The sequence below is a fragment of the Hetaerina americana genome, unplaced genomic scaffold (genome assembly GCF_022747635.1).
Source record: "Hetaerina americana unplaced genomic scaffold, ioHetAmer1.1.p SCAF_9, whole genome shotgun sequence".
In the NCBI taxonomy this organism is placed as follows: domain Eukaryota; kingdom Metazoa; phylum Arthropoda; class Insecta; order Odonata; family Calopterygidae; genus Hetaerina; species Hetaerina americana.
The window spans coordinates 77,883,123-77,910,505 of record NW_027287538.1 but is presented as its reverse complement, the minus strand read 5'-3'; the positions used below and the strand labels follow the sequence as shown (position 1 = coordinate 77,910,505).

The following is a 27,383-nucleotide window of genomic DNA, read 5'->3' as shown; positions in this document are numbered from 1 at the left end:
GTGAGTGAACAGCAGCGGCGCTGTTTTGTTTTGCATCGTACTACGTCGCGCAGCTGCTCCGGTCGGGCAATTTGCAGCTGAGGACGGATGTCGTGCCCAACAAAGAAGTCAATCGTCTAAGAAGCCCTGAGTCGTTTCCAGTTTGATTGAGTTAATTTATTATGCAAGGAATTTTCTTATTTCATATAATTAGCTACATTCACTCCAAGGAAGAAAGTAATACTTTCATTACACCTCTGCTTTATGAACGAGCCCGACTCATTTTTCTCCACACTGATCAAAGGTAATGATTGCGCAAGTTAATCCTTAGTGAATGGCGAGCTTTTCAATAAACATTCCTTTTCATTCCCTCTTCTATTAAATTGTAATATTACCTTCAAAATGATATAACAACAATTCATGTTGGAGACTTAATTTTTAGCAAATCAATGGCAAGCGTTAACTGAAATGGAGTGTGATATTCCCTGCCCGTCTGTTCCTGTAGGGACGGAGACCATGAGTTGCATGTCCATGTGATAGTAGGATCTCCCCTTCTTACTCCCCAGTTCTGCATTACCGATCTTTTTAAGATGGAGGTCTTTCGTATTCATGGTTGTGGTTCATTTTTATTTCCTATCTTCGCATTACGAATAACTGATTGAGCGGTTTCAGGAGTGATGCGGTGTAAATCAAGTATAAATAAAGAACAGATAGTAAAAACTTTCCACTGGATAGGTCTCATTTCGCGACTGTGTTTGGACGTACAGGGTGCGACAAAATAACTTCCTTTTATATAAATGAACACCCCTTTAATAAAGGGGATTTACTTTGTAAAAAGTATAACAATGTTGCCGCTCCCTGAATTCAAGTGCCATACATTTTTACATCCCGGGAAGGTGAGGAGGGGTGGGTGCGTGGATGCGGAAGGGAGGGAGGGACGGGGGAGAGGGGAAGGTTGGCCACACAACCAATATGATGCGGAATGCAAAGTTTGAAACGTGCTGAAGAAAGAGTGCAGAAAGTCTCACGGGACTACATTGGTGATTCGCCGATCACACATACGAGTACTACTCGTAGGCATTGGGAACGGCGTCAGGAAGCTAGAGGCGGGAGATGGTGGAAGTTGCAGAGAGAAATGGAGGGGAGAAGAGAAAGGTTGTCATATGAGTGTGAAATACAAAGTTCAAAGTTTTACAAAAAATTCTCCCGAGTCTCTGAAGACCACTTGGGTAATAAGCAGCCAACTTCGATCACCAGTGTCCAGTGTCCCGAGAGAGACACCGATGCCAGCATTGAAAATGTACCTCCACCTCTCATAATTATCTGATAGTAAAAATTGGGTCTACATTAACGTTGAATAGATATCGTGCGTGTGTTAGTTAGCGGGGAGCGCCGTCAAGAATGAGACCCGAATAAACGTGCATGCGTGTATATATGCCTGTAAATAAATAAATAAATATATATGTATATATGTATATATATATATATATACATATATATATATTTATTTATTTACAGGCATATTTTATATATATATATATATATATATATATGTATATATATATACATATATATACACAGATGTAGATTTTTAAAGCATAGAAACACAAAGGAAGAACACTAAAAACTACATATGTGAGTGTCCTTTCCTTGTTTGTCTATATTTTAAAAATCTACATCTGTGTTTAAATATAGAAGAAATATATTATTATTATTTATTATTAGGTAATCTACCGGTTAAGGTAGGTTTTTGGATGGATATAATTATTAATTAAATAATTTGTTACCTCCAGCAAAACATAACATCCTACTCTACATCAGTTTTTCCCATGCTCTTTAATCATTTCCTCTGCCAACAGGTTGAACAGCAACGGCGATAATAGGCAACCCTGCCTTACACCCCTTCCTAACAGTGCCCATCCGGACTACCCGTTCCCCACCCGCACCTGAGCAGTCTGAGATATGTACAGGTTGTGGATTAGCCTCCTTTCCCTCCAATCTATTCCTATTTTCTGCAAGATACTCATTAGTTTTTCCCAATTCACTGTATCGAACGCTTTTTCGAAATCTACGAAACAGGCAAATACCTCCTGGTTGTATTCTATATTCCTCTCGATTAATAATCTCATTACTGCAATGGCGTCAGAGTCCGCATCCGCTCCCGGGAAACTGGGCGAATTTATCACGCTGTTCCTAAACCCGTGTCTAACCAGGATAATCTAGCTGATACCTTCCTGAGTCACCTGGCATTTTCCATGCATACCTGCGTCTTTTGTGGTGTCTAAGTCATGTGCTGATGATGACTAACCCCTGTTTTCTGCAGAACTCAACTGCTTTCTCCCCGCGGTCATTCCTCGTGCCTAAACCGTTGTCCCCGACCTCGTCACCATATCTTCCTGCGCCTACCGTCGCATTCCAATTCCCCATCACTATTAAATGTCTCCCGGCAGGAACACACGCGATTATGTTGACTCTATGTTGACTACGCTTCTTCCTACCTCTTCATTTAATACAATGGAACCCCTCATTGGCTCTCGTCCCCGCCGCTGTATATTATTCCATAATTATCACTCAAGTAATCCTCGCTATCCTTCCATCTCACCTCGCATAGACCTAAAATATCTATTTTTCTCCTTTCCATCTCTCGTTTAACAGTCTCCAATTTCGCTATAGTCATCATTGTCCTAACATTCCACGTTCCTATTTTAAATAATGTGATCTTCTTCTCCTGCGTTTTCTGTCCTGCTGCTGCTGGTTTTCCCTTGCAAGGGTTTCGCGGGATGACGACCGCGGAAGCCTTGCCTCCCCCGCTGCCGGGCACGACACACGGCTGATTGGGCCGAGCCCCGTGGTTGCCAGGACTCAAAATCTCTGTATTTTCCATCATTTAAATCTTGGGAATGATAATTGAGGTGGTTTCCCGTTGCCTTCCTCAATAGTGTTTTTAACGTGACACCATCACTTACTGGTCGCCCCACTGGGGTCAGACGCCATTGCAGCCGCCTCACTGAGGAACAGACGCTGCGTGGACTACCTTTCGTCTGGCTCCTAACCTACGACCTATCTGGCTTGGGTAACCCTACCAGGAGCAATTATTATTACTCCCGCCAGCACAGTTCTAGTGGTCATCGTAACGCACAAGCCTTTCGACCACGTCGAGGTTGTAGTTCAGGGAGGGGGATATATATATATATATATATATATATATATATATATATATATATATATATATATATATATATACGTGTGCCCCTCCCCGGACTACAACCTTGACGTGGTGGAAGGGCTTGTGAGTTCCCTAGACCCCTAGAGTATATATAAAAGAGCACACATTTTAAATTTTTTGAGCTTCCCGCCTTCCCCAACTCTCCTGAAGATGTAGAACAGCAACGATGCTCCCCAAGAAAAGCACTCCAAGAAAATTTACTCGTGCATCTTCAGTTGCGATACCTGGCAGAATATTAATTATGACTCTCTACACACGAATGTTAAAAAAAATAGAGAATTTAAAAATGTACCAGTTTTTGAAAACGCTTGTTATTTTCTTCTCTTTTTGGAAAAGGCGAAATTTTCCCTAAGATTTGCCTGAAAATATTGAAAATTATTGACCAGGGGCCCCAGGTTAATTTATTACATATTTTTTTTAATTTGCCTCGGCATTGCTTTGTTTCCTTTGATTTTGCTTTCGCTTTCCCAAATAAACCATTTTATAAAAGTGGATTTCTCAATAAACGGATTCTTTTAATGCACCTTACAATTACCAACCATGAAGACACAAGTGTAAACGGGAATTGTTCGTTTACCTACCATGGAAATCTATGTAATCAGTTTTTTTTTATTATGTTTATTATGTATATTTTTTTAGTATTTTTATTTTTGTGAATTTTTTTTCTTAATTAATCGAAATACAATTAAAATCCTTTTTCATAATGCTTATCCATAATATTTCAATTATGTCGATTAATTTCGGAAATAAAGTATTAAGGATACTCGTAAAACGTGAATTTTCATTACATGGTCAAGCAAACAAAGTGTTGCCATGAATAATATTGGGCTAGATTTACGTAACACAGCGTATACAAAAGGTCGGTTGTTAAATATCTCCTCCTAGAGTTCGTTGATAAAATTTTTGAAAAAAAATCTAGCACCGCCATTTCTGAGAAAAAAAATTTAATATGCATGCCAATCAAAAGCTAAACTTAGAAATTATTTTATTTCTCATATTTATCTTAGTACCCTGCAAGCCACCGCTTTGTTTGAGAAAGGGGGTGAATACACAATGTCTAATAATGACCCGAATATTACCCTACCGCGGTTGGACAATGTTCTGATTCCTTATCGCTTTTGGGAAAACGGAATCTAAAATCTAGAGATATTCTACATCTACATCTACTCAATACTCCGCAAGCCACCGCAAGGGCGTGTGGCGGGGGGTTTCATAACGCCATCCGTAATTGAGGAAGGAAATAGAAACCACATGCTAAAGCCACAAATTTATACCATCCAAAAAGAAAATATGGCATGCATTCATGCAAAAACCCTTACACCCCACACACATGCAAACACTCAAACTTCCATCTAACATACACATGCACCTACAAAAATACCTAATATTTTTGCAATATTTAATTTTGTTCCGACTTGTAAATTCAATGTTTTTCATATTTCTAAAGTGACTTCGGTTTCTTACTATTACGATTTCCGATTGGGGATCGAGATGGTGCGGGGGCTAACTTACTGGCTTCCCACCCTGAGGGCCCGGGTTCAAATCCCGGCCCTCAGGGTAAGATTGAATATTGTTCAGAAATTATTGTGTTGAATATTTTTAAAAGTATCTCGATCCCTAATTGAGGTGCTTTGTGGAAGGCACTTTGAGTGAGTACGCCGTCCGTCCGACGGGACGTTAAGCTGCGGACCCCTTGGCGTCTTTCGTAAAGAGTAGGCTAACACCGACGCCGGGTTTCTCTCCGCCCTTCATTCTTTCCTTTCCATCCCTAATGGCGCAAATGACCTCAGCTGTCGGTCGCCTCCTTCCCCTAAATACTACTACGATTTCTGATTGTTCGGGGAAAGTATGAATATTTGTATCTCTCCGTACTGTTATCTACACTTAATCTCTATAATTTTATCGGAATTATCCCTCCAACCGTGATACGATGGGGGTAATAATATATCGTATTTTCAGCATCAATGCTAAAGAGGCCTCTTTCCAATTTACGCAAGGGATTTAATCTATAATTTAACCTTCGCTCTTTTATTGATTCCAAGCACAGCTGCTCAAACATTTTGAACACATAACTAAGTTTAATATATTATACGAGATCCTATAATACTTCATTAGGGAACACCTGAAGTAACTTCCATTGTTAATCCTTAGGCTTCCGCGCCGTCTATCTGATGAATCCATGCTGGTTTCCGGGAATTACCGTCGCGTAGTTTAGTTGGTTGACAACTGTTTCGCCCCCAGTCCTGGAGGCGTCAGCGACATAATATCTAAGCCAAAGGACAAAATCCCCGATCTCATGCACGAAGGTGTATATGAGATAAAGTACACGTGTGGGAAGTCATATATCGGTCAAACAGGGAGGTCCATCAGATGCAGGACCAAGGAGCACCAAAGAGCCACAGATGAGAAACAGTTCCGACTTTCGGCCGAATTGCCGAACATGCGTGGTCGGAACCTGGACACTCTATAAAGTTCGACGACCAGACCAAAGTGCAAGAGAAAGGCGATATTTTCCGCTACTCATCAGAGAAGCGGTGGAAATAATAAAAAATCCATACAATTTCGACCGTGAGGACAGCTACACCCTGACCTCCACTTGGAAAAGGGTGATTCCCACTCGCCGTCAAGAAAGAGCCAATCAGAGAGCTCCCGGCCAGCCAGCGTCTCCTATATATAGCGGCCAAAACGCAACGCACATCACTTCGACCTGAAGACGCCTCCAGGACTGGGGGCGAAACAGTTGTCAACCAACTAAACTACGCGACGGTAATTCCCGGAAATCAGCATGGATTTAACTTCCATTGCATTTCAGCTAATTTACAGACGGTCAAATTCTCCCGAGTTTTTTTGGGGTTTTCTAATGGCATCAAATTATATCAGTAGATATTACCTCCGGGATAAAATAGAATATATGAGTAGAATGATTGACAGAATCAAGTGGTCAACCCGGTCTTACCTCAGACGATACGCATTATTTACAATATCTAAACTAAGAGCCAGGAAATTATTAATTCCATTTGAATGATAAAATTATTGAATAGGTCAATCAAAAAATAAGCCTGTGTAGGCGACATAATTTTTTATGAGCTAACATGCATTTATTGGTATGCCTTAGGTGTGTAGGTATGTCGCGTGATGCAATAACTCCGTTGAGTAGGTGAAGGATTGTATAGTACACCGCAGAACGCTATTTTGGAGGCTTACCCACACACGCGCCGACATTAAGGCAGTGCACCTGGAGCTGCAGAATTTTCAAACACCGCTTGTTTTTTGTCCACAGCATCCAGTCAAAACAAACAAAACATTTGAAAGTCCCGCTACATGTCAAATCCGTTTAGTGATAAGAATATTACTGGCAATGCACTTCAAATCTGCCGACATTTATCAGGAAATTTGTATTGTGTATCGACTAATGATTAGTGACAGTGTAACACGTCAATAGTGTTCTTAGTTTAAGAGTGTAAGGACCATACTTTAAGATATCCAATGACCGGTCATCCGTTAGTTCATCTGCCACAAGGCTAGGTCAACCACTACAATCCTCGTCGTGAACATTGGTGATGTGGCAAATTTTATGATGATTACACCACTGCCTCATTCCGCCTTCATTCATTATTTCATATCCGTACACACTTCACAAATTTGCAAATGAATTTCAATTAGCTTGTGGTTTTTCGCCAGTAATAACCCAATCACAGATCGCACTCCACAACTCAGGAGATTTTCCAATGCAGGGCACATGTAGACAGTTCGAAATGAGAAAAGTAGAAAAACCAAAGTCTAAACACTAGCAGGATGGGTACTGTGTGTAGGGACGTTTAGTTACCCGTTTCGTTCCTATTTTCTGCAATATACTCATTAGTATTTCCCAATTCACTCTATCAAACGCTTTTTCGAAATCTACGAAACAGGCAAATACCTCCTGGTGGTATTCTACAGGGTTCGTCCGAAAAATAAGTGTACTGAGCTCAGGAAAAAAAATGTATTACACTTTTACATATCTAAGCTAATATTCCTCAAAATAGGACCCTTGTGAGTCGATACACTTGTTCCAGCGGCGTTCCCATTCCTGGAACGCTCCCGCGAAGGCATCATCGGGAACCTCTCGAAGACACGTCGTCACGGCCTCTTTGACGGCGTCCAAAGTCCCGTATCGCGTTCCTTTCAAACTCATCTTTATCTTCGGAAACAGAAAGAAGTCTGGTGGTGCCCTCAAAAATGTGGATCAATTTTGCAGTGATCCGCAAGTTGTGTCGCGATTTCCAAACGATTGAGTCTTTGATCATCACTGAGGACTTTCGACACCAACTTTGCACAAATTTTTCGCATCTGTAATTGCTCCCTAATAATCTCGTGCACTATTGTTTTTGGCACATTACACTGCTCTGCTATCATCCGAACACTAAGACGACGATCAGAGTTCAGTACATCGCGAACTTTTCGCACATTTTCGTCGGTGAGTGTCGTTGATGGGCGTCCAGGCCGTGGTTCGTCGTCGACCTCTTCTCTGCCCTCCACGAACATCTTGTGCCACCGAAAGATCATGTTTCTGGACATGGCTGACTCCCCGTAAGCCTGGTTAATCATACCGACAGTTTCGGTAGACGATTTCCCAAGCTTTACCGCAAATTTGATGGAATAACGCTGCTCCGGCATCGCGTTCCGTGACGTGGGTCGAGCGTGGAGGTTCGCGTTAACAGAGCTCCTCACTACACCACAGCTCAGAGCCGACTGCCTTTTTCAGCGTCGCTTACCAACATACCGCCCTCCAATCGCAGCCCGTCAGAGCGGTGCTGGGCGCGCCTGGAGCGGCGGAAAAAAATCAGTACACTTATTTTCCGGACGAACCCTGTATATTCCTCTCGATTAATAATCTCATTACTACAATGGCATCACGCGTACCTCTCCCTTTCCCTAACCCAAACTAGTTATCCCCTAAGTAATCATTTGCCCTACTCTCTATCCTTTTGTTTATGATCCTGAGAAAATCTTTAGCTGCGTGGGATATCAAACTTATTTTTCTGTAGTCCTCACATGATGTAGCCTTTACCTTTTTCGGAATAGGAACTAAAACTGATCTCACAAAGTCTTCCGGCCAGATTCCTTCCTCATAGATACTACAAATCAACCCATATAGCCTCTTCCTCCAACATTTTCCTAAGCATTTTAAAAGTTCCGGGGGAATGTTATCCACCCCAACGGCCTTATTTAGTTTCATCTCCCTTAATGCCCTTCCTATCTCATCGTCGAGTATGCCTGGACCTAAGCTGTCTTCCTCCACGTCATTTTCTTTTTCAATGGCTAACTTTGTTGGTCTAAGCTCCTTACTATACAGTTCTTCTATATACTCCTTCCATCTCTCCTGGATATTTCCTGCGTCAACTATTACCTTGCCCGCCTTATCTCTATCTGTTAGCATAGCTCTTCCTTTCTTAATTCCCGATAACGATTTAACTTTGCTGTACAGCGCACCGATTTCACCCTTCCTCTGCAGACTTTCCATATCCTCGCACTGCCTCTTCCACCATGCTTTTTTTGCTTTATTTGTTGCCCGCCTCAATTTATAGTTTAATTCTTTGTACTTCATTTTGCCTAATTCTGTATTTACATTCTTCCATTTCCTCCTCTTATCCATCTTTGTAATCCTCTCATCCGTAATCCATGGTTTTCTAGTCCTCTTAGGGTTAACGGTTCCAATGGTGTCTTTTGCGGCTTCAGACAACCCTTTCTTGATTTATCCCATTTTTCTTCGATAGTACCTAGCTCTTTGCCGTCCTCAATGATTGCCTCCACAGTCTGTTTGTACTCCTTCCTTTTCAAACCATTTAATGCTTCTACATTCCATTTTCTAACTCGCCGCCCCTGCCTTATCTTTTTGAAACGGACGCTACATTTCATAACAACTAAATTGTGGTCAGAGTCCACATCCACTCCCGGGAAGCTGTCCGAATTTATCACACTGTTCCTAAACCTGTGTCTAACCAGAATATAATCTAGCTGATGCCTTTCTGAGTCACCATGCATTTTCCATGTACACCGGCGTCTTTTGTGGTGTCTAAACCAAGTGTTGGTGATGACTAAGCTCTGTGTCCTGCAGAACTCAACTGCTTTCTCCCCGCGGTCATTCCTCGGGCCTAAACCGAAGTCCCCAGCCTCATCACCATCTCTTCCTTCGCCTACCGTCGCATTCCAATCCCACATTATTATCAAAAATTTCCCTGCGGAAACACACTCGATTACGTCCTCCAACTGATCGTATATCCTATCAACCTCTTCTTCCTTATGGTTGCTTACGTAGAAAACCCGTTGACTGCGATGTGTGGACGGACAATGCTGTTATTCGAAGATAGTTTGTTAAAAGTATCAACTCTGGCTATAAATTGCTTAAATTGAATCAATCCTACTGCTTTTCGGACAGACCTTGTAGATAGATGGTTTGGTATTAAAATATCTGGATAAATCTGGCAAAGGGGATCACCTTTCTGGATGTTTTCGACGTCGTTGGCTCGGTGGTATTCCAGGTCATCATCGTAGCTAACCCCTATTTTCAAATAGTTCACAGCCCTTCTATAAGACGCAACAACCGCATCCAATCATACACCCCCGGCGGGTTTAGTCAATTCTTTCCCCCTAGCAGCTTGACGTCCTCTCACGGAAAAGAAAGATTACAAAATACACTATTCATTCATTTCCGCTTATATGTTTACGATAGCCATTGCTGGTAATTGTGTAATTATTTTGCTTGTCTTTAAACAACGGTATTTCAATAGACAATTTTTTAAGATATGTCATATTTTATGGATTTTCCAATTCATTATAAAATTTGTTTCGTTAAACTATCTTTAGCTAAGCTTTCTTTGAAGGGATTTAGGAGAACCAAGTTTTCATTACCTTTAAATATGAACAAATGCACTAATGCAAATATTCCGCTCCATCCATAGGCAAAAACAAATATAGGTTACGTTTAATCACTTACATCTATTCTGTTAGGCATGTGTAAGTAGAAAATAAGTAAAACGTGACTTTGATTGGGTGCAGGCGATACCAATATGATCTCCTACTTGAAACAAACGGTTTTTTGAAATCATAAAATACTTCTCCGCAAGTTGTTTTAACTTGAAGTCAGTGTAGAGGTCCCGTGGCAACCTTGGTCAGGTGTTTCATTCATTGATGATGAACATGTAAGCTGAGCACGGAGGAAAAAACACGGAGTTTCACTATAGCAAATTCGATCATGTTTATACAAAATATGTTCATACATTTTATTTAGGTATTTATTAAGGCTAAATTAGCGCCTCTCTGCCTTCCAACGTTAATTTTCTCCGCGAGGTTTGACGCGGAATTTGAAATATTCTGCCGCGGTGAGATCCCGCCGCTGACATACGTCCGAGGCGAAGGGAAAGGGATCACCGGATCACGACGTTAACTGGCGCGTCATCGATTCAACGGAATAGGGGTCTACAAATATGGAGCGACTCGGGGAGAGACATCTGCGGCGCGCGGGAACGAAGAGGGTAGCACAAGCCATTAATTAGGGCCGGGCCACGCGTCGAGGGAGGGGACAGAGTAAGCCCACTATACCTATATACGAGGGTCATCCGGAAAGTAGTACCCGTTCGTGAAATAAAGACACAAAAGTAAATATTAACAAACATAAAAAATTTTATTTGAAAGAGGATACTTTAAACTACTTCTCAACATAATCTCCAAGCAAATTAAGGCATTTGTCATAACGTGTGACAAGTTTCTGTATTCCTGCTGCATAGTCCTTCGCCGCCAGCTAATTGAGATACGCGAGGGACCCATCTTGCACAAATTTTTGCATAATGCAGATGGTGTTTAACAATTTCATGAACAATTGTTCGAGAAACATTGGGAAAATGCTCACAGATGTCATCAATTGTGACGCGCCGATCGTTCCTCACGAATTCGTCAACTGAGCTCACCAGTTGGTCTGTAATGACAGACGGTCTCTCCGAACGCTCATCGTCGTGTGTGTTCCCCCTCCCCATGTTGAAGTTGCGACACCACCGCCGAACAGACGACTCGTCCATTACATTGTCTCCATACACCTCCTTTAATTGGCGATGAATATCACATGGGCGAACGTTTCTTGCATTGAGGAATTTAATCACTGCCCTCACTTCACAACTGGCGGCGTTCTCAATTTTTTTAAACATTGTAAACAATCACAGAAACAACACAGGCAATGCTAGCGTCACGCAACTTGGCTCAGAGAAGGCAGACAAGCCACTGAAGCTATCTGACCTCGTCCAGCGGCTACTCGCGTCGTCAGCACTTCATGCGGCACGAACGGGTACTACTTTCCGGATGACCCTCGTGTATATATATATATATATGTATAACGATTGTACGGAAAAACTCACACGAGCGGCACAATAATGGGCTGACACAATATAACAAAAATAGAATAGAATAGCAACATTTAAAAGGACACTCACACGGTAAATTGTTCGAGCTTTCGGCCCTCTCAGAGGCCTTCTTCAAGAGAGGCTCTTGAAGTGACATGTATACCTGAATAATAACCAAGTTCATCGGTTCTGCATTTATCTCTATTAGTAATAATCTATCTGTTACCTGCTCTATGTCGACTACTCTTCTTCCTACCTCCTTATTTAATACTATAGCAACCTCTCGCTGGCTCTCGTCCCCACCGCTGTATATTATTCTATAATTATCACTCCAGTAATCCCCGCTATCCTTCCATATCACTTCGCATAGACCTAAAATATCTATTTTTCTCCTTTCAATCTCTCCCTTAAGATTCTCCAATTTCCCTGTCCTCATCATATAGTAAAGAACTAAGACCAACAAAGTTAAACATTGAAAAAGAATATGACGTAGAGGAAGATAGCTTAGGTCCAGGCATACTCGACGGTGAGCTAGAAAGTGCATTAAGGGAGATGAAACTAAATAAGGCCGTGGGGGTGGATAACATTCCCGCGGAACTTTTAAAATGCTTAGGAAAATGTGGGAGGAAGAAGCTACATGGGCTGATTCATAGTATCTATGAGGAAGGAATCTGTCCGGAAGACTTTGTGAGATCAGTTTTAGTTCCTATTCCGAAAAAGGTAAAGGCTACATCATGTGAGGACTATAGGACAATAAATCTGATATCCCACGCAGCTAAACTTGTTCTCAGGATCATAAAAAAAGGATAGAGAGTAGGGCAAATGATTACTTAGGGGATGACCAGTTTGGGTTTAAGAAGGCCAGGCAGGGTTGCCCATTATCGCCGTTGCTGTTCAACCTGTATGCAGAGGAAATGATCAAAGAGACAAGGGAAGGACTGGAGGCAGGAATGAAATTGGGCGGGGAATTCGTAAAATCAGTTAGGTTTGCTAATGACCAAGCTTTAGTTTGTCAGTCAACCAAGGGGTGGCAGGCATTGCTTAGTGAATTGGAAATTCAATGCGACAGGTATGGGATGAAAATCAATATTAATAAAACAAAGGTTATGCGACTTTCTAGAAAGAAAAAGGCTAAGCTAAACATAAAAATAGGAGGGCAAAAACTGGAGCAGGTAGAATAGTATATGTATCTCGGAAGTGTTTTAGACCAATATGTTCAAAACAGTATCGACGTAAGCAAAAGAATTGCTCTAGGCAAAGAGGCTGTCACAAAGAGGAGGGGGTTGGTGACAGGGACGTTGAGTAAGGACGTTATGAAAAGACTCGTAAAAACTTTGATATGTAACGTAACTATGTACGGCGCGGAAACGTGGTCATTGAAGCAGGAGGAAAGACGTAGACTGGAGGCTTTTGAAATGTGGGTGTGGAGAAGAATGGAGAAGGTGAAATGGACAGAGAAGGAAAGAAATAAGGAAGTACTTGGTATGGTGGGCGAAGAGATGGGTTTGTTGGGAGAAATCCTATGGAGGCAGGAAAAGTGGATGAAGGGGCTATTGAGCGGCAGCGGGATGTTGAAGACTGTAATTGAGGGGAGAATGTTAGGCAAACAAAGAAAGGGAAGGAACAGGATAGGGATGTTGGACGGGATGAAGGGAGGAAGAAGGTACTCAGAGATGGAGAGGGACCTGATTTAGAGTAGAATGTTGTGTTCTGTTAGGAGTCACAAAATATTTATTTGGTAGTTGTGTCCATCCAAAATCTACCTCAACCATTAGATTACCTTAATAAATAGAATATGAGTAAATATGGTCACAAGGTTTTTCATACAATGATACGTTATTTGGAATTGAAGATTGCCGACAGGTTAGCCGACATAGATTGGGGTCAATTGTTACTTGAAAAAGTGAAATATTTTAAAGTTCAATTCAAATGTAGATCGTATAAAAATAATAAGAATCTGTTGCTTAATAGTTTTAAATAACTGAACCCTATTGCAGACGATGAGAGTTTCATTGTGGAGGCGAATTGCATTTTGCTGATGGGCAACTCAGCTGGTAGGGAGAGAGAGCGGGATTGATTTGCAGGGAGGGAGATTGGCATTTTGGGAAGAGGGGCGGGGGAGGATTACCTCGCGGTAAGAACTGCGTCATCGCAATAGAATAACTCACAACTCCGTGGGGCTTAAATGATTATTTAGTGATCTTATGTACTGGGAAATGCGTTACTGAATGAACAAAATGTTTCCAAGAATCAATTTCCAGCAATTGATTGATGAAATACACGCTCATATTTAATTATCTTTCGTAACGTAGATAGGCCTCTGCTCTGTTCAGGGGCGATCATTCAAGTGATGTTGAAGTGCTTCGTTTCTCGTGCTGTCACGATGCGCACTTCAGAACAAGAGAAGGCTTAGGTTTATCAGGGGTCGGCCGTTCCCTTTCCCAGAGGAGAGAAAAGGCCTCCAATAGCTCTGCGCATTTCCACATCTGCAGCCGTCTCCACTGCCGACACTCGAATAAGAGACACTGCGTCGATTTTATTCTGATCAAGTGCCCACTCAATTCGAACGATTAACAACAAGGTATATCATTTTTTCGGGAGGACATAGAAACCTTAAATAAAAAGAAATTAATCGCCACAGGATATTTGAGATTGCAGAGTAGAGGGGCATTATTTCCGCTCGTTCGCAAAACCCCAAACAAAGCGGCACGGGCGAAATTGAAATTGGCGAAAGAGCGCCAAACAATGCAGAAATGGTCGCCGCTAAAAACAGTCTCTTTGCATTTGGGAAAGCGGCGCCGATAACGGAATGATGACTTTATTGCTCCGGGAGTGAAAGCAAACAGCTCGGTATCAATAAACTAACCATGAATCTAGGACAGCCCTAAGAAGCCATATGTAATGGCATTTCTTGACCAGAACAATTCCTGTCGCACCGCATACGTAAAGGCTATGTCAGTGATAAGTTTGTTCACTTTTTATATATATCTAAATACATACATATACATATATATATATATATATATATATATATATATATACATATATATATATATAAACATATATATATATATTATGTAAAGAGTTATTAATATTAAAGGTAATCTACCGGTTAAGGTAGCTTTTGGACGGACACAACTATCAAATAAATTAATATTTTGTGACTCCTAACAAAACACTATCCAGCAACCTACTCTACATCAAGTCCCTCTTCATCTATGTGTGCTTCCTTCCTCCCTTCAACCCGCTGGTCGGCATGACGGAACGAAGAATGTACGTCCCTATTCCTATCCTTTCCTCTTTTGCCTAACATTCTCCCCTCTATTACAGTCTTCAACATCCCACTGCCGATCAATACCCCCTTCAGCCACTTTTCCTGCCTCCATAGGATTTCTCCCAACAAACCCCTCTCTTCGCCCACCATACCAAGTACTTCCTCATTTGTTTTCTTCTCTGTCCATTTCACCTTCTCCATTCTTCTCCACACCCAGTTTCCGCGCCGTACATAGTTACGTTACATATCAAAGTTTTTGCGAGTCTTCTCTTAACATCCTCACTCAACGTCCCTCTCATCAACTCCCTCCTCCTTGTGAAAGCCTCTTTGCCTAGCGCAATTCTTCGCCTTACGTCCTTGCTACTTTGACCGTGTTGGTCCAAAACACTTCCGAGATACGTGAACTGTTCCAGTTTTTTCCCTCCTATTTTAATGTTTAGCTTAGCCTTTTTCTTTCTAGAAAATCGCATAACCTTTGTTTTACTAATATTGATTCTCATCCCACATCTGTCGCACTGAATTTCCAATACACTCAGCAATGCTTGCAGCCCCTTGGCTGACTGACTGACGAAGTAGACCACTTCACTCTCTTCATTTAGTCACTTAGTTGACAACAGTACAAAGAATATGACGAAGTTAGTACGTCAATTATAAGGAGCATACTCTCCATGTAAAGCAGAATAAATCCTTCATTTTTACCATCACTTGAATAAAACCAACTCGATGGAACCGTATGGGCTCAGAGAACCTCTCGTTGGAAAGTAATTAGAGGAAGAGGTCGGGACATCTAAACACTTAATCTCTACAGCAAATTGGGAAGGGTCCTTCATTAACATCCTTACGTTCTAGTAGTGGATGCTTTGAATACTGCCTGCAATTAACCCCGATATGGTTCAAACTTCCATCGCAACGTTGACGGGCATACAGGGATGAAATTATACCATAGAGTGGCCAAAACATGTGCGTTTGCAATAGATTGTTCGTTTCCTTTCCTGTTTCTGTGACTCGCGGTTCTCACCCCACCAATTTTAACATTGACGAACCGTCAATCATCTGGAGACCACGGACGCAATACCATGCACCCATCCCTCCCGCCGGCCAACGTCGTCCCTCCCGATCAGACGTCGAGGTTCAAATTGTCCGTCTTCAACAGATTTTGGGCGACACTCTCCATTATTTAAGCGCTCTATCTCGTAATTATTTCCTAGCAATGCGTTATTTCATTAATTTCCCACAGTTTGTCGGAGCGCAGAGGAGTCCACTTAAAGGGAACGATAAGAATGAAGACTTATCATAATATAGACACACGCTGCAGTTTTAAAATTAAAAAAAACAAAATTAAAAACTTTTACGGTAACCCAACAAAACGCTTCCCTTTAAACCCTCTCAGATTCACATTATTATCAGACGATCAAGCCCCACGTAAATGTAAACTGCTATAATTGACTTAGCATGAGAATAATAATAGCATGAGAATAATAGCCATATGAATAACATAATGATACGATATGAATGACAATTGAATCAGTGATAATATTAATGAAAATAACTTCACTATGGACTATCGCCCACCGGAACCAGAGTTACACCTTGGAACACATCAAACAGCTGGGATTCCTCCATTCCTATTTCATTATAAAGGTGTTTATCGTATCACTGGCACATCACGTGTCCACCTTCTTTTCGTGAAGAAAAGCGCTCCCTAGACAGAGCACCGAGTCCGTGGGTAAGGGGGTCTAATCACTGAGTCCGCAGTTGACAGAGCGGCATGTGGATATCGATGGGCTCACGAATGGGGGAGAGGGGGTGGGATGAGAGAGGCGCTCCGAGGGTCCTTTGAGAGCGCCAGCAAACGGAGTCGCAGAGGGCACGGGTCTACTTCCCTTTCAACTCGAGAAAGAGGCGCGCCCGCGAAATCCCCCTGGGGGGAACTTTGGAAGACTTTGATCAAAAAACCCCGTTTGATGAGTCCTTGAAACACTGAATTGAAGCCGGTCACCCGACCCCTCCCCATCAACACCCATCCGAGTCTCCTACCTCCCCCCCCCCCTCGCCCCCCCCCGACCGAGTACTCCCTGAAGGGCTAAGCGGCGCTTGCGTCCTTCGCTCGGCCACGTGGAAATCGGAAATACGGGTTTAATAATTAATTGAAAAAGCCTGATTAATAAGTATTTCTGGGTGAAAAAATCCGATACTACGAGGCTGGGTCGAGCGAAAGCCTTGAAACTGCGCTACAATTTCAAAACATTGCGACAGAGTCGATTTTCGTTTCCCACAGTGATAGCCATGGTTTGATGAGTGGCCCACAACTGATAGCGCGAAACCAGAGCCCAAAAAATACGGCGTAGTAATAATGTAAACATGGCCGCTCCAATGTCAACCTTCACCGCAGAGAAACAGCGATTTTTCATTCATTTACTCAGTGTTGAGGGGGGTGAAACATTCTGGACCTGCTTTCATCGACGAATTAATATTCAGGATGGCTATTCATTTCTGTTTCACATTCATTCCTGTTTCACTTTGACATCAGTTACACCTGGATTAGAGGCCCTGGAGCAATGTTCTTTCCGCATCGACGGTTCCCCTCGATCAGGTCAGGCACGCTCACGCGTGTTGTGACGGGAGAGACTTTAAGAGCAGTCAAAGCCATGGTTTTCCTAGCGGCATCCGTTAACTTTCGAAGCGTTGGAAGACTACTGTTGTGGGCCAAGAGGATAAAACTAAGGAACATTTCATCAGTGAGAATCTTTAGAATTGAAGAAATTACGAGATTTAAATTAATGAAGTTTAAAGATAATAATTTCAGTCACATTCTCGTATAAAGCATAGAAGAAGATTAACACGAATATTAAATAAGTTTGCAGTTTGCAGTAGAATTTGGTTGAAGGAGTAAGCTCACGAGATTCACAGCGCTAAACTTTCGTGCGATTATCCATGCGTTCGTGCGTGCGGGCCAGAAGATGTCAATGAAAAAATTCCGATTTTTTCACGGGCACTTATATTCAATGCATGCAAGATTCTCCCGAATGGCAGAATTCTTACTTTAAAAACCTTTCGATTACATACTTTTCTTGGTAACACGGTGAATAAGAATCAAATTACATGAGACGACTCATTCTAATATTTGTATACAGGTACAAGATTTGTATAGAAAGTATCTAAAACATTATTTTCCTGACATATACGTATATATAAGTGCTGAATTCATATCGCATGTGCGCATGATCGCAGACATAGCATATTGGCATTAATAAAAAGACAGTGCACACACCATAATCACTGAAAATTTTGCGACCAGAAAGATCTGCGCTAAACTCGTCCTCCCGAAGGTCTTTGGACGGACGACCAAGAGAGCAGAGAGTCGAGTACCTGCTTGCGAAGACTTTCTGCAATGACGTTGCGACGATTCCCCCCCCCCCTTCAAGTCCCTCCTTGGCACCAGTAGACTCTTATTCCTAAGGGTGAAATCCTCCCTCAAATGACACCACCATGGGACCCGAAGTACCGTCAAAGACGCTTGCACGCGTACCCTTAAGAGTACCTTTATCCGGAATCCGCTGACCAGGGAGCCTTCGAGTCGTTTAAAAGCCGCTGGCAAAAATGTTTCGACGCTCAAGGGAAGTACTTTGAAGAATTTTGAGGTATTCATACAATATCTGAAATTTATCATTTTTTTCGAAACCTTTTCCCGATACTTTTTAAACACACCCATGTTCTACTCTTAGCGACGCTCCCGAAATATCCCCGAATTCTCCGGAACTTTAACCATTCATAAATCTGCAATTCCAGCATTACAAAAAATAGCCTGCTTTACTTCGACCCGTCATCCCCTCTTCTCACTGGCAGTTATCGCCCGGGAAACGGACACTCCAAACGCCAAATGAAACGAAGTATAATCTACTTTGCTCGCATTATGGCCTCCGCGGAGAAGGCCGCAGTGTACGGGGGGCGAATGGCGCTCCCTTCATGTGGGGTGCGCGCGAATATCGCGTCTTGGGTTGGCGCGAGTCGAGGGGGTGTCGCCGCCGCCGCCGCCGGGGCCCCTCTCCGCCTCACTGCAGATGCACACCCCCCCCCCCAGTGTATGGATGCCCCGGCGTCGCTCGCGGAATTAATGCATGGCTAATCTCGCCTCGTCCGAGCAGGACCCCATGGCAGGGGCGGAAATGACGGCGATGAAGTGCTGCCCTCCGTCGCAAATGCGAACGTGCGGTCGAAGCGGAAGACTTGGGATTTTATCGAAATATGGTGCGCAGATTAGAAACAAATTAAAATATAACTCATTCATGAGATTCTCATGGAAATAGGAAGGATGAGTCGAGCGCTTTAACGTGGGAGATAATAACTTAGGTCACATTTTGCGACATGACTGAAATTTTGGTAAAGATAAAAGCATAAAAATTCCCTCGAACCAAACATTTATTTGCAGAAAAAATGCCCTAATTTAAGAAGCTTTGCTTAAGGAAGAGATTAGTGAGCATTTGGGGGACTAAGCTGAGACGTAAGTTACTGCAAGTAGATTTTTTTTCGGTAAGAGAATGGATTCGTTTAAGTCAATAGCATGTAAATGTGTATTAGGGAGGAAAAATAATGTGTAAATAAGTCAAGATACACAGAAAATAATAATAAAAGCTACAGAAAATAGAAAGAATGCATTAGATAGAGGAAAACGGAAACAGATGCAAAAATAATATCAGCATTGTCATTACAGGCCTCACGAAAGAGTAAATGGTGGACATATAAGGACGGGCGTTTGATTAAATGTGTGCAAAGAGTCCACCAGTCCATTGCTTGCAAGACACACATACATCCGCAGATAGTTGAGAAAAAAATAGTATTTTCTTTAAGATTAAATCAAAGAGAATAAGTTACCACACGTTCCCAAATGAAGGTGCCTGAGAACTCACAATATTGAATTAATGATTTTGTGATGTATCTTTTTTCAAAAATAATTTTTTCTTACAAATACATTTATATGCGAGTGCATCAATAATTAGTGAACGCCATTGAGGTGTCATCAGGAAAATATATGCGTGTGTATGTTAACTTTGATATAAACAGTAATACACAAAAAAATAGAGAGGACAGTTAAATATCGAGTTGACACTTCGACGGCACGGCGTCAATTTCAGAACCTGATTCTGAAGATGGTGGCCGTGCCGTCGGAACTTCAACTAAATATATGTATGTCCTCTCTCAGTTTTTCTGAGTATTACTGCTTGTATCAAAGTGAACTCATTGTATGGTCACTAAAGACCGTCCTTTTTTGAAAGTATATATAGGTATACATAAATATATATGTGTGTATGTATATATATTTTTTTCAGGTAATCTACCGGTTAAGGTAGGTGTTTGGAAGGACACAGTTCCTAAATATAAGATTTTATGACGCCTAACAAAACACAAAATCCAGCATCCTCTCTCAGGTCCCTCTTCCTCTCCGAGTACTTTCTTCCTCCCTTCATCCCGGTTCAAAATCCCTATCCTGTTCCTTCCCTTTCCTCGTTTGCCTAAAATTCTCCCCTCTATTACAGTATTTAACATCCCATTACCGGTCACTACCCCCTTCATCCACTTTTCCTGCCTCCATAGGACTTCTCCCAATAGACCCCATACCCAGCACTTCTTCATTTAAATGTTTAGTTTAGCCTTTTTCTTTCTAGGAAATCGCATAACCTTTGTTTTTTTAATATTAATTCTCATCCCATATGTGTCGAACTGAATTTCCAATTCAGTTCGACAGATATGGGATGTACTTTCTTCCTTTCTCTTTCTTCCTCTCTTACAGAGATGATGGATACACTTTCTTCCTCCCCTTCATCCCGGTTCAAAATCCCTATCATGTTCCTTCCCTTTCCTCGTTTGCCTAAAATTTTCCCCTCTATTACAGTCTTCAACATCCCACTACCGGTCACTACCCCCTTCACCCACTTTTCTAGCCTCCATAGGACTTCTCCCAACAAACCCCATACCCAGCACTTCCTCATTTGATTTCCGTTCGGTCTATTTCACCTTTTCCATTCTTCTGCACACCCACATTTCAAAAGCCTCCAGTCTACGTCTATCCTCCTGCTTCAATAACCACATTTCCGCGCCGCACAGAGCTACGCTCCATATCAAAGTTTTTACAAGTCTTTTATTAATATCCTTACTCAACGTCCCTGTCATCAACTCCCTCTTCCTTGTGAAAGCCTCTTTGACAAGCGCAATTCTTATCCATACGTCCCTACTACTTTGACCGTGTCGGTCCAAAACACTTCCGACATCCGTAAACTGTTCTACCAGCTATAGATTTTGCCCTCGTATTTTAATGTTTAGTGTAGCTTTTTTCTTTCTAGAAAATCGCAAAACCTTTGTTTTATTAATATGATTCTCATCCCATATCTGTCGAACTAAATTTCCAATTCACTCAGCAATACTTGCAACCCCTAGCTGACTGACGAACTAAACCTTGGTCGTCAGCGAACCTAACTGATTTCACGAATTCCCCGCCCACTTTCATTCATACCTCAAGTTCTACGCGTGTCTCCTTCATCATTTTCTCTGCATACAGGTTGAACAGCAACGGGGATAATGGGTAACCCTGCCTTACACCTCTTCCTAACACTGCCCATCCGAACTCTCCATCCTCCACTAGCACCCGAGCAGTCTGAGACATGTACAGGTTGCGGATTAGCCTCCTTTCCCTCCAATCTATTCCTATTTTCTGCAATATACTCATTAGTTTTTCCCAATTCACTCTATCAAATGCTTTTTCGAAATCTACGAAACAGGCAAATACCTCCTGATTGTGCTCTATATTCCTCTCGATTAATAATCTCATTACTACAATGGCATCACGCGTACCTCTCCCCTTCCTAAACCCAAACTGATCATCCCCTAAGTAATCATTTGCCCTACTCTCTATCCTATTGTTTATGACCCTGAGAACAACTATAGCTGCGTAGAATACCAAACTTATTGTCCTGTAGTCCTCGCAAGATGCAGACTTCACCCTTTTTCGGAATAGGAACTAGAACTGATCAGCGTTAACGGTTCCAATAGTGTCTTTTGCAGCTTTCTCTAACCTTTTCTTGATACTTTCCCATTTTTCTTCCAGAGTACTTAGCTCTTTGCCGTCCTCCATGATTTCCAACGCCGCCTGTTTGTACTCCTTCCTTTTCAAACCATTTAATGCTTCTACATTCCACTTTGTATCCCGCCGCCCCTGCCTTATCTTTTTTAAACGGACGCTACATTTCATAACAACAAAATTGTGGTCAGAGTCCGCATCCGCTCCCGGGAAGCTGTGCGAATTTATCACACTGTTCCTAAACCTGTGTCTAACGAGAATATAATCTAGTTGATATTTTTCTGAGTCACCTGGCATTTTCCATGCATACCTCCGTCTTGTGTGGTGTCTAAGTCATGTGTCGGTGATGACTAACCCCTGTCTCCTGCATAACTCAACTGCTTTCTCACCGCGGTCATTCCTCGTGCCTAAACCGTAGTCCCCCACCCCATCACAATCTCTTCCTTCGCCTACCGTCGCATTCTAATCCCCCATCGCTATCAAATGTTTCCCTAATGGGAAACCCACGATTATGTCCTCTAACATGATCGTATATCCTATCGACCTCTTCCTCCGTATGGTTGCTCGGTGGCATGTATACTTGAATAATTAGCAAGTTTGTCGGTTCTGCTTTTATCTCTACTGGTATTATTCTATTCTTTACCTGCTCTATGTTGACTACGTTTCTTCCTTCCTCTTTATTCAATACTATGGCAACCTCTAATTGGCTCTCGTCCCCGCCGCTGTATATTTGCAAAATATTTATTTAGTAGTTGTGTCCATCCAAAAACCTACCTCAACCGGTAGATTACCTGATATTTATAAATATGTAAATCGCTTCGCAACTCCCGTTACAAAATTGTGGCATTGATTCATGGGAAGCGGCCCACGGTCGCGGGCGGGGGATCTGTCACACGCTGAGGGGGAGGGGTTGGGGAATGGGGAAGGCGGATGGACAGAGGAGAGAGACAGATCAGAATCGGAAGCCCGCGCCAGAGAGAGGGAGGGAGAGATTTCCTCTTCCTCCGGGAAATGAGGAAAAACGACGGGAAAAATAAAGGAGAGATTATGCCGTCGGTGTCCAAAGGGCCGTTGATAGCTATTATGTAAATTTTTCCATTCAACTCCCTGTTAAAACCTTTATGTTAGAGATGTTCAAAACGGAGAAAATGTCCCCAAAATATTTAGTTTTTATCTCTTCTACTTTGGCCTGGTGTACATGATAAATGCTTCCTGCTCTTTACTGATTTTTATTGCCATTACCGAATGGTCAAAATATTTAACTACCTATGAATATTTGAACCTTATTGATACACGGAATTCGTTGGCACTGGACTTTTTTAACTTTCAGCTCAAGTGGAAATTGCCTCATTGTGATTGAAAGGACGAAAATTCCCATGAGCTATCACTGTATATTAATAGCGGACGATTTATTCATGAAATTAATAAATAATCGTGAACTCCCTATTGCTTACATGGTGTAGGTTTGTATGGAGGTAAACGTGTAGGATACCGTAAAAACGGCGATCAGCCAGCATTTAGCAGTGGCGGGGGAGTTAAGAGGAGGAGGGAAGAAAGCAATGTGAATTCAATCTGGATAAACTTTGGCCTAAGGGAAAGCGCTCCCGCCCACAGCCCGCGGAGGGCATCCTGACTCAGTTCGTGACTTTTATCACCAGAACGCACCCAACGAGTGAATGGACATATATATGGTCAAAATACTTTCTCTCTAAATTAAAATTCCAATGTACTCATATTTATTACACCTGCATCACTAGCGTTGACATGAGAATAATACATCAATATGCCACATGATAATGAAACTATATTAAGGAAAGCATCAATTGCAGTAAAAACGGGTCCTAAGGAGAGTTGATTAAATCAAATCTTAAGAACTGAAATATTTTCCTTTTGATCCTACCAAGAAGGCACCACAACCAGCGTCTTCAGCTAACCATCATGTTTTTTCTTGAGCGATTGAACAATTATTGGTTATAAATCCGTGCAGATCACCGCCCGAATCATAAAAACCAAATCGTGCACTTCCCACGCGTGCTGACTCACGTGGTCGCTTTCGTCTTGGAGGGAAGATTCCTGCAGATTGAGAACACTGCGGAATGATTGTCTATTCCTCCTCTGAGAGATGCCGATGCGTTGGAAAAATCTCTAAAACATCCCAAGCATTACTGCAAGTGCTGTCTTCAAAGTTTACTCTCCCTTTTCAAAATATTATTTGTTATAATCGGGAGCGAACATTGCATTTATTTAAATGTTCACAAAACTATTGCCCAAAGGAAATTAATCAAGGAAAAATGACAAGTAAATGTTCGAAGCACTCTGCTTTGGCGTTTTAGTGGACCTCACGCATCAACCGAGCACCGTGTCCTGCGCGGACGGCGAGGACAAAACGCGGATGTGATCCTGGTTGATGGAACAGTTCGGGGACGGAGTGCTGCCAAACGGCGGGCGCTATCTCAGCCGCGAAGGCCCCAACGGACGGTTTGCCATTTTAGGATTGAAGCGCAAGGCCCGAAAGGATTCCGAAATACTGTAATTTGAACAATTCTACGACATTTTATCTTTAAAAAAATTTCCATTCGGTAATATTTTTGCATTGCATGTAATATTGTTGAGTATTTTACAGCGTTGTGCATTGTATAGTTTTGAGTCAGGTTGTGTTTATTCAAGAGAGACCAGGGTGTCGTCGCTCTACTGTTTGTTGGCTTGCGTCCATCTAAAACCCGCCTTTACCGGAATATTACCTATAATAATATTTTTGCAGGTGTTAGTAAAGACAATAAATTCAATAAAAATACATAAAATAAAATACGAGAAAATAATAATAATGCCTAGGAATGTAACTCAGATTGTAGACCGAATCGATGTAACTCTTGCAAAATAGATATGCATTCATAAGTTAATCACTTACAATGTGTGCATATCGTATTTCATTTACTCGTGAAGTTTGAATCGCACCAAGGACGGCATGCTAATGCATTCTCGGCGAATTTAGACAAAACTCGCAATCCACCTTGTTTTTCGATCCATTAGTGCGCACTTTCCTCCTGTTTGGAATTAGTAAATCAAACTTTTACGTCGAAGAAGTTTTGCTCCGTATTCAGCGCACAAGCGAGCGCCAAACAAGCAAAACAAAAATAAGAAATATATGAATCGCACGGTTCCATCATTTGAGATTCTGACAGAATTCGAACACGTGAATCAACAAGACATTTCAAACTCAACGTGACAACGAGCTAATGATAGACTTTAAGAAAGATTCATAACAAACGAGCTTAACAATGACATTTAAGGAATTATAATGGCCCCACACTACTTATCAGACCACGAAGATGAAATAAGGGAGATAGATTCCAGTACTAATAGGTACAAATACTCATTCTTTCCCCGAACAATCAGAAATCATAATAGTAAGAAACCGAAGTCATTTTAGAAATATTAAAAACATTGAATTTATAAGTAAAGAGAAAATTAAACATCGCTAAGACATCAGTTATATTTGTGGGTGCATGTGTATGTTCGTTGGCAGTTTGTGAGTTTACATGTGTGTGGGTTGCAAGAGTTTTCCATGAATGCATACCATATTTTGTTGGCGTATTGTATAAATTAATGACTTTTGCATGCGGTTTTTTCTTAATTATGGGAGTTGCCCTAACACCCCCCGCCACACGCCGTTGCGGCGTTTTGCGGTTTATTAAGTAGCTGTAGTTGTAGATTATAGGGACGATTGGAGTGCATCATCGGTTAACTAGTCAACGGCTCAAAATGTCATTCACTTCGCACGAGTACCAGTCACACCCATTCCTGAACTTGAGAGCATAAACCAATTCAGTAGGATATGTGCATGGTTTCAGAGAGGACCACCTTCCAGTCAAATTTCACCTCTCTGGATCGCGGGGTCAAGTTGCATCGAGGGACAAGCTGACATTGGACAACGGTCGCTTCGAGAGGGCGGACGCTCACCTTGACCGGTGACGAAGAGCGAGGAGAGGAGGAAGCAGGAGGCGGCGAAGGCGGTCGGCCGGGCACCCATCGCTCTCCAGCCGCGGCGGCGACGACCGACGACGTCCCGGGCAACGGTCACTCACGCGCGACACTCACGGAGCACACACGCTCTCGCCGACAGGGTTGGACGGACCCTCACGACGAGAAGTAATCCACCTGTTTACGTACTGTTCTACCGGCGACGTCGATTTATCGTCGAGGGCCTCTCGGGCTGAGGACGATGGGGGCGTGGCCCAACCCCTCGGGGAGGCCCAGCGCCGGTCAAACTTCTTGGAAGAGAGCGGCTCACTCCCCGCCGACGGTCGAATAAGAAAAAGAAGGCGGCTCGAAGACCCGACTTCGGCGAGCCCCGCGGAAACGAGAGCGTGGGTTTTGGGAGTAGGCCGACGACTCCGTTTAACTCGGACGACCGTTCTTTTCGGGAAATTCAACACTCTTCAAGGGAAACAAAAAACGTGGAAGGATCCCATTGGACACGCTTCGTCTTGGGAGGGCAGTCGGAGGAGGGGGTCGGAAGAACGGATACAGTGTGTTGACGAAAGACGGCGACAGAAGCACCACGCTCGCACCACCGCGTCAACGCACTGCTTCAGCAACACTCGTGTCGGCGGACGCGATCCAACTGAACAACTTGGCCCCAGCGCGGCTGCCTCGCATGGGCCGGAGACCACAGGGGGAGGGGGGCCGGGAGGGAATGTTGGCGAGCCGGGAAGGTCGCTAGTACACACAGACGCACGAACCAACAGACACGAGGACAGTGGCTGGCTGGCGGTGGGAGGGGGACTGGGTCCTGGGGGAGTGGGGTGCGGGCTGGAAGGGATGGAGGGGAGCGGCGAGGAGCATCAGAGGGTGGTGGGCACCTAACACAATCGTGCACCGCAGCACACGGCCCCATTCGCCCTACAGCAAGCAGGTGGGGGTCTCTTTCGCTGCGGAGAGGGAAGCGAGCGGGGGTAGGGGGATGGCGCATGCGCTAAGCGGGAATTCGTACCCCCCCTAACAACCCCTGACCCCCGCCCCCTCCGCCGTTCGGCAGCGAGCACTCGGGGCTTAGTTCACCGCGCGAATCGGTCGCGTAGTTGAGGGGTTTCGCCGTCAGGGGGAAGGTGTGTGGGCAGGTGTCGTGCCCCGCCCCCCCAAGAGCACCCGGGGATCGAACCCGGCCAGAGAAGAAGTGCCGGCGCCAGTAGAAGAGCGGCGATAATGTGACGCCAAACTAACCCTCTCGCACGCCTAAGCCCGAGTCAATCAATTTTTCATTTATTATTTTTGCCTTTTGTTATTAGTCCGTTGTGATTGGTCTCTTTCTACCCCTGGACTAAATAAATTATTAAATCTTGTTAAGAGGGAGGTTTGAGGGTAAACTTAATATATGCCCGGGGATTTATTTCTCAGAAATATTTACCCGCCCTTAAGCAAATAATCTTGAAGGGATGGATATGATTTCGGTGGGTCATC

General features: G+C 42.9%; 1 protein-coding gene across 2 annotated transcripts in view; it reads right to left on the bottom strand.

Annotated features, from left to right (window-relative positions):
* LOC139698896 (uncharacterized) overlaps positions 1 to 26,784 on the bottom strand; it is an 841,340-nt gene extending 814,556 nt beyond the window's left edge. Inside the window, exon 1 of one of the 2 annotated variants that reach the window (XM_071597847.1) lies at positions 25,884 to 26,784. In XM_071597847.1, the coding sequence (XP_071453948.1) occupies positions 25,884 to 25,953 (70 nt within the window). In that variant the 5' untranslated portion in view covers positions 25,954 to 26,784. The remainder of the gene's footprint in view (positions 1 to 25,883) is intronic. The other variant, XM_071597848.1, reaches the window with a different exon arrangement.
* Between the last annotated feature and the right edge of the window lie 599 nt (positions 26,785 to 27,383).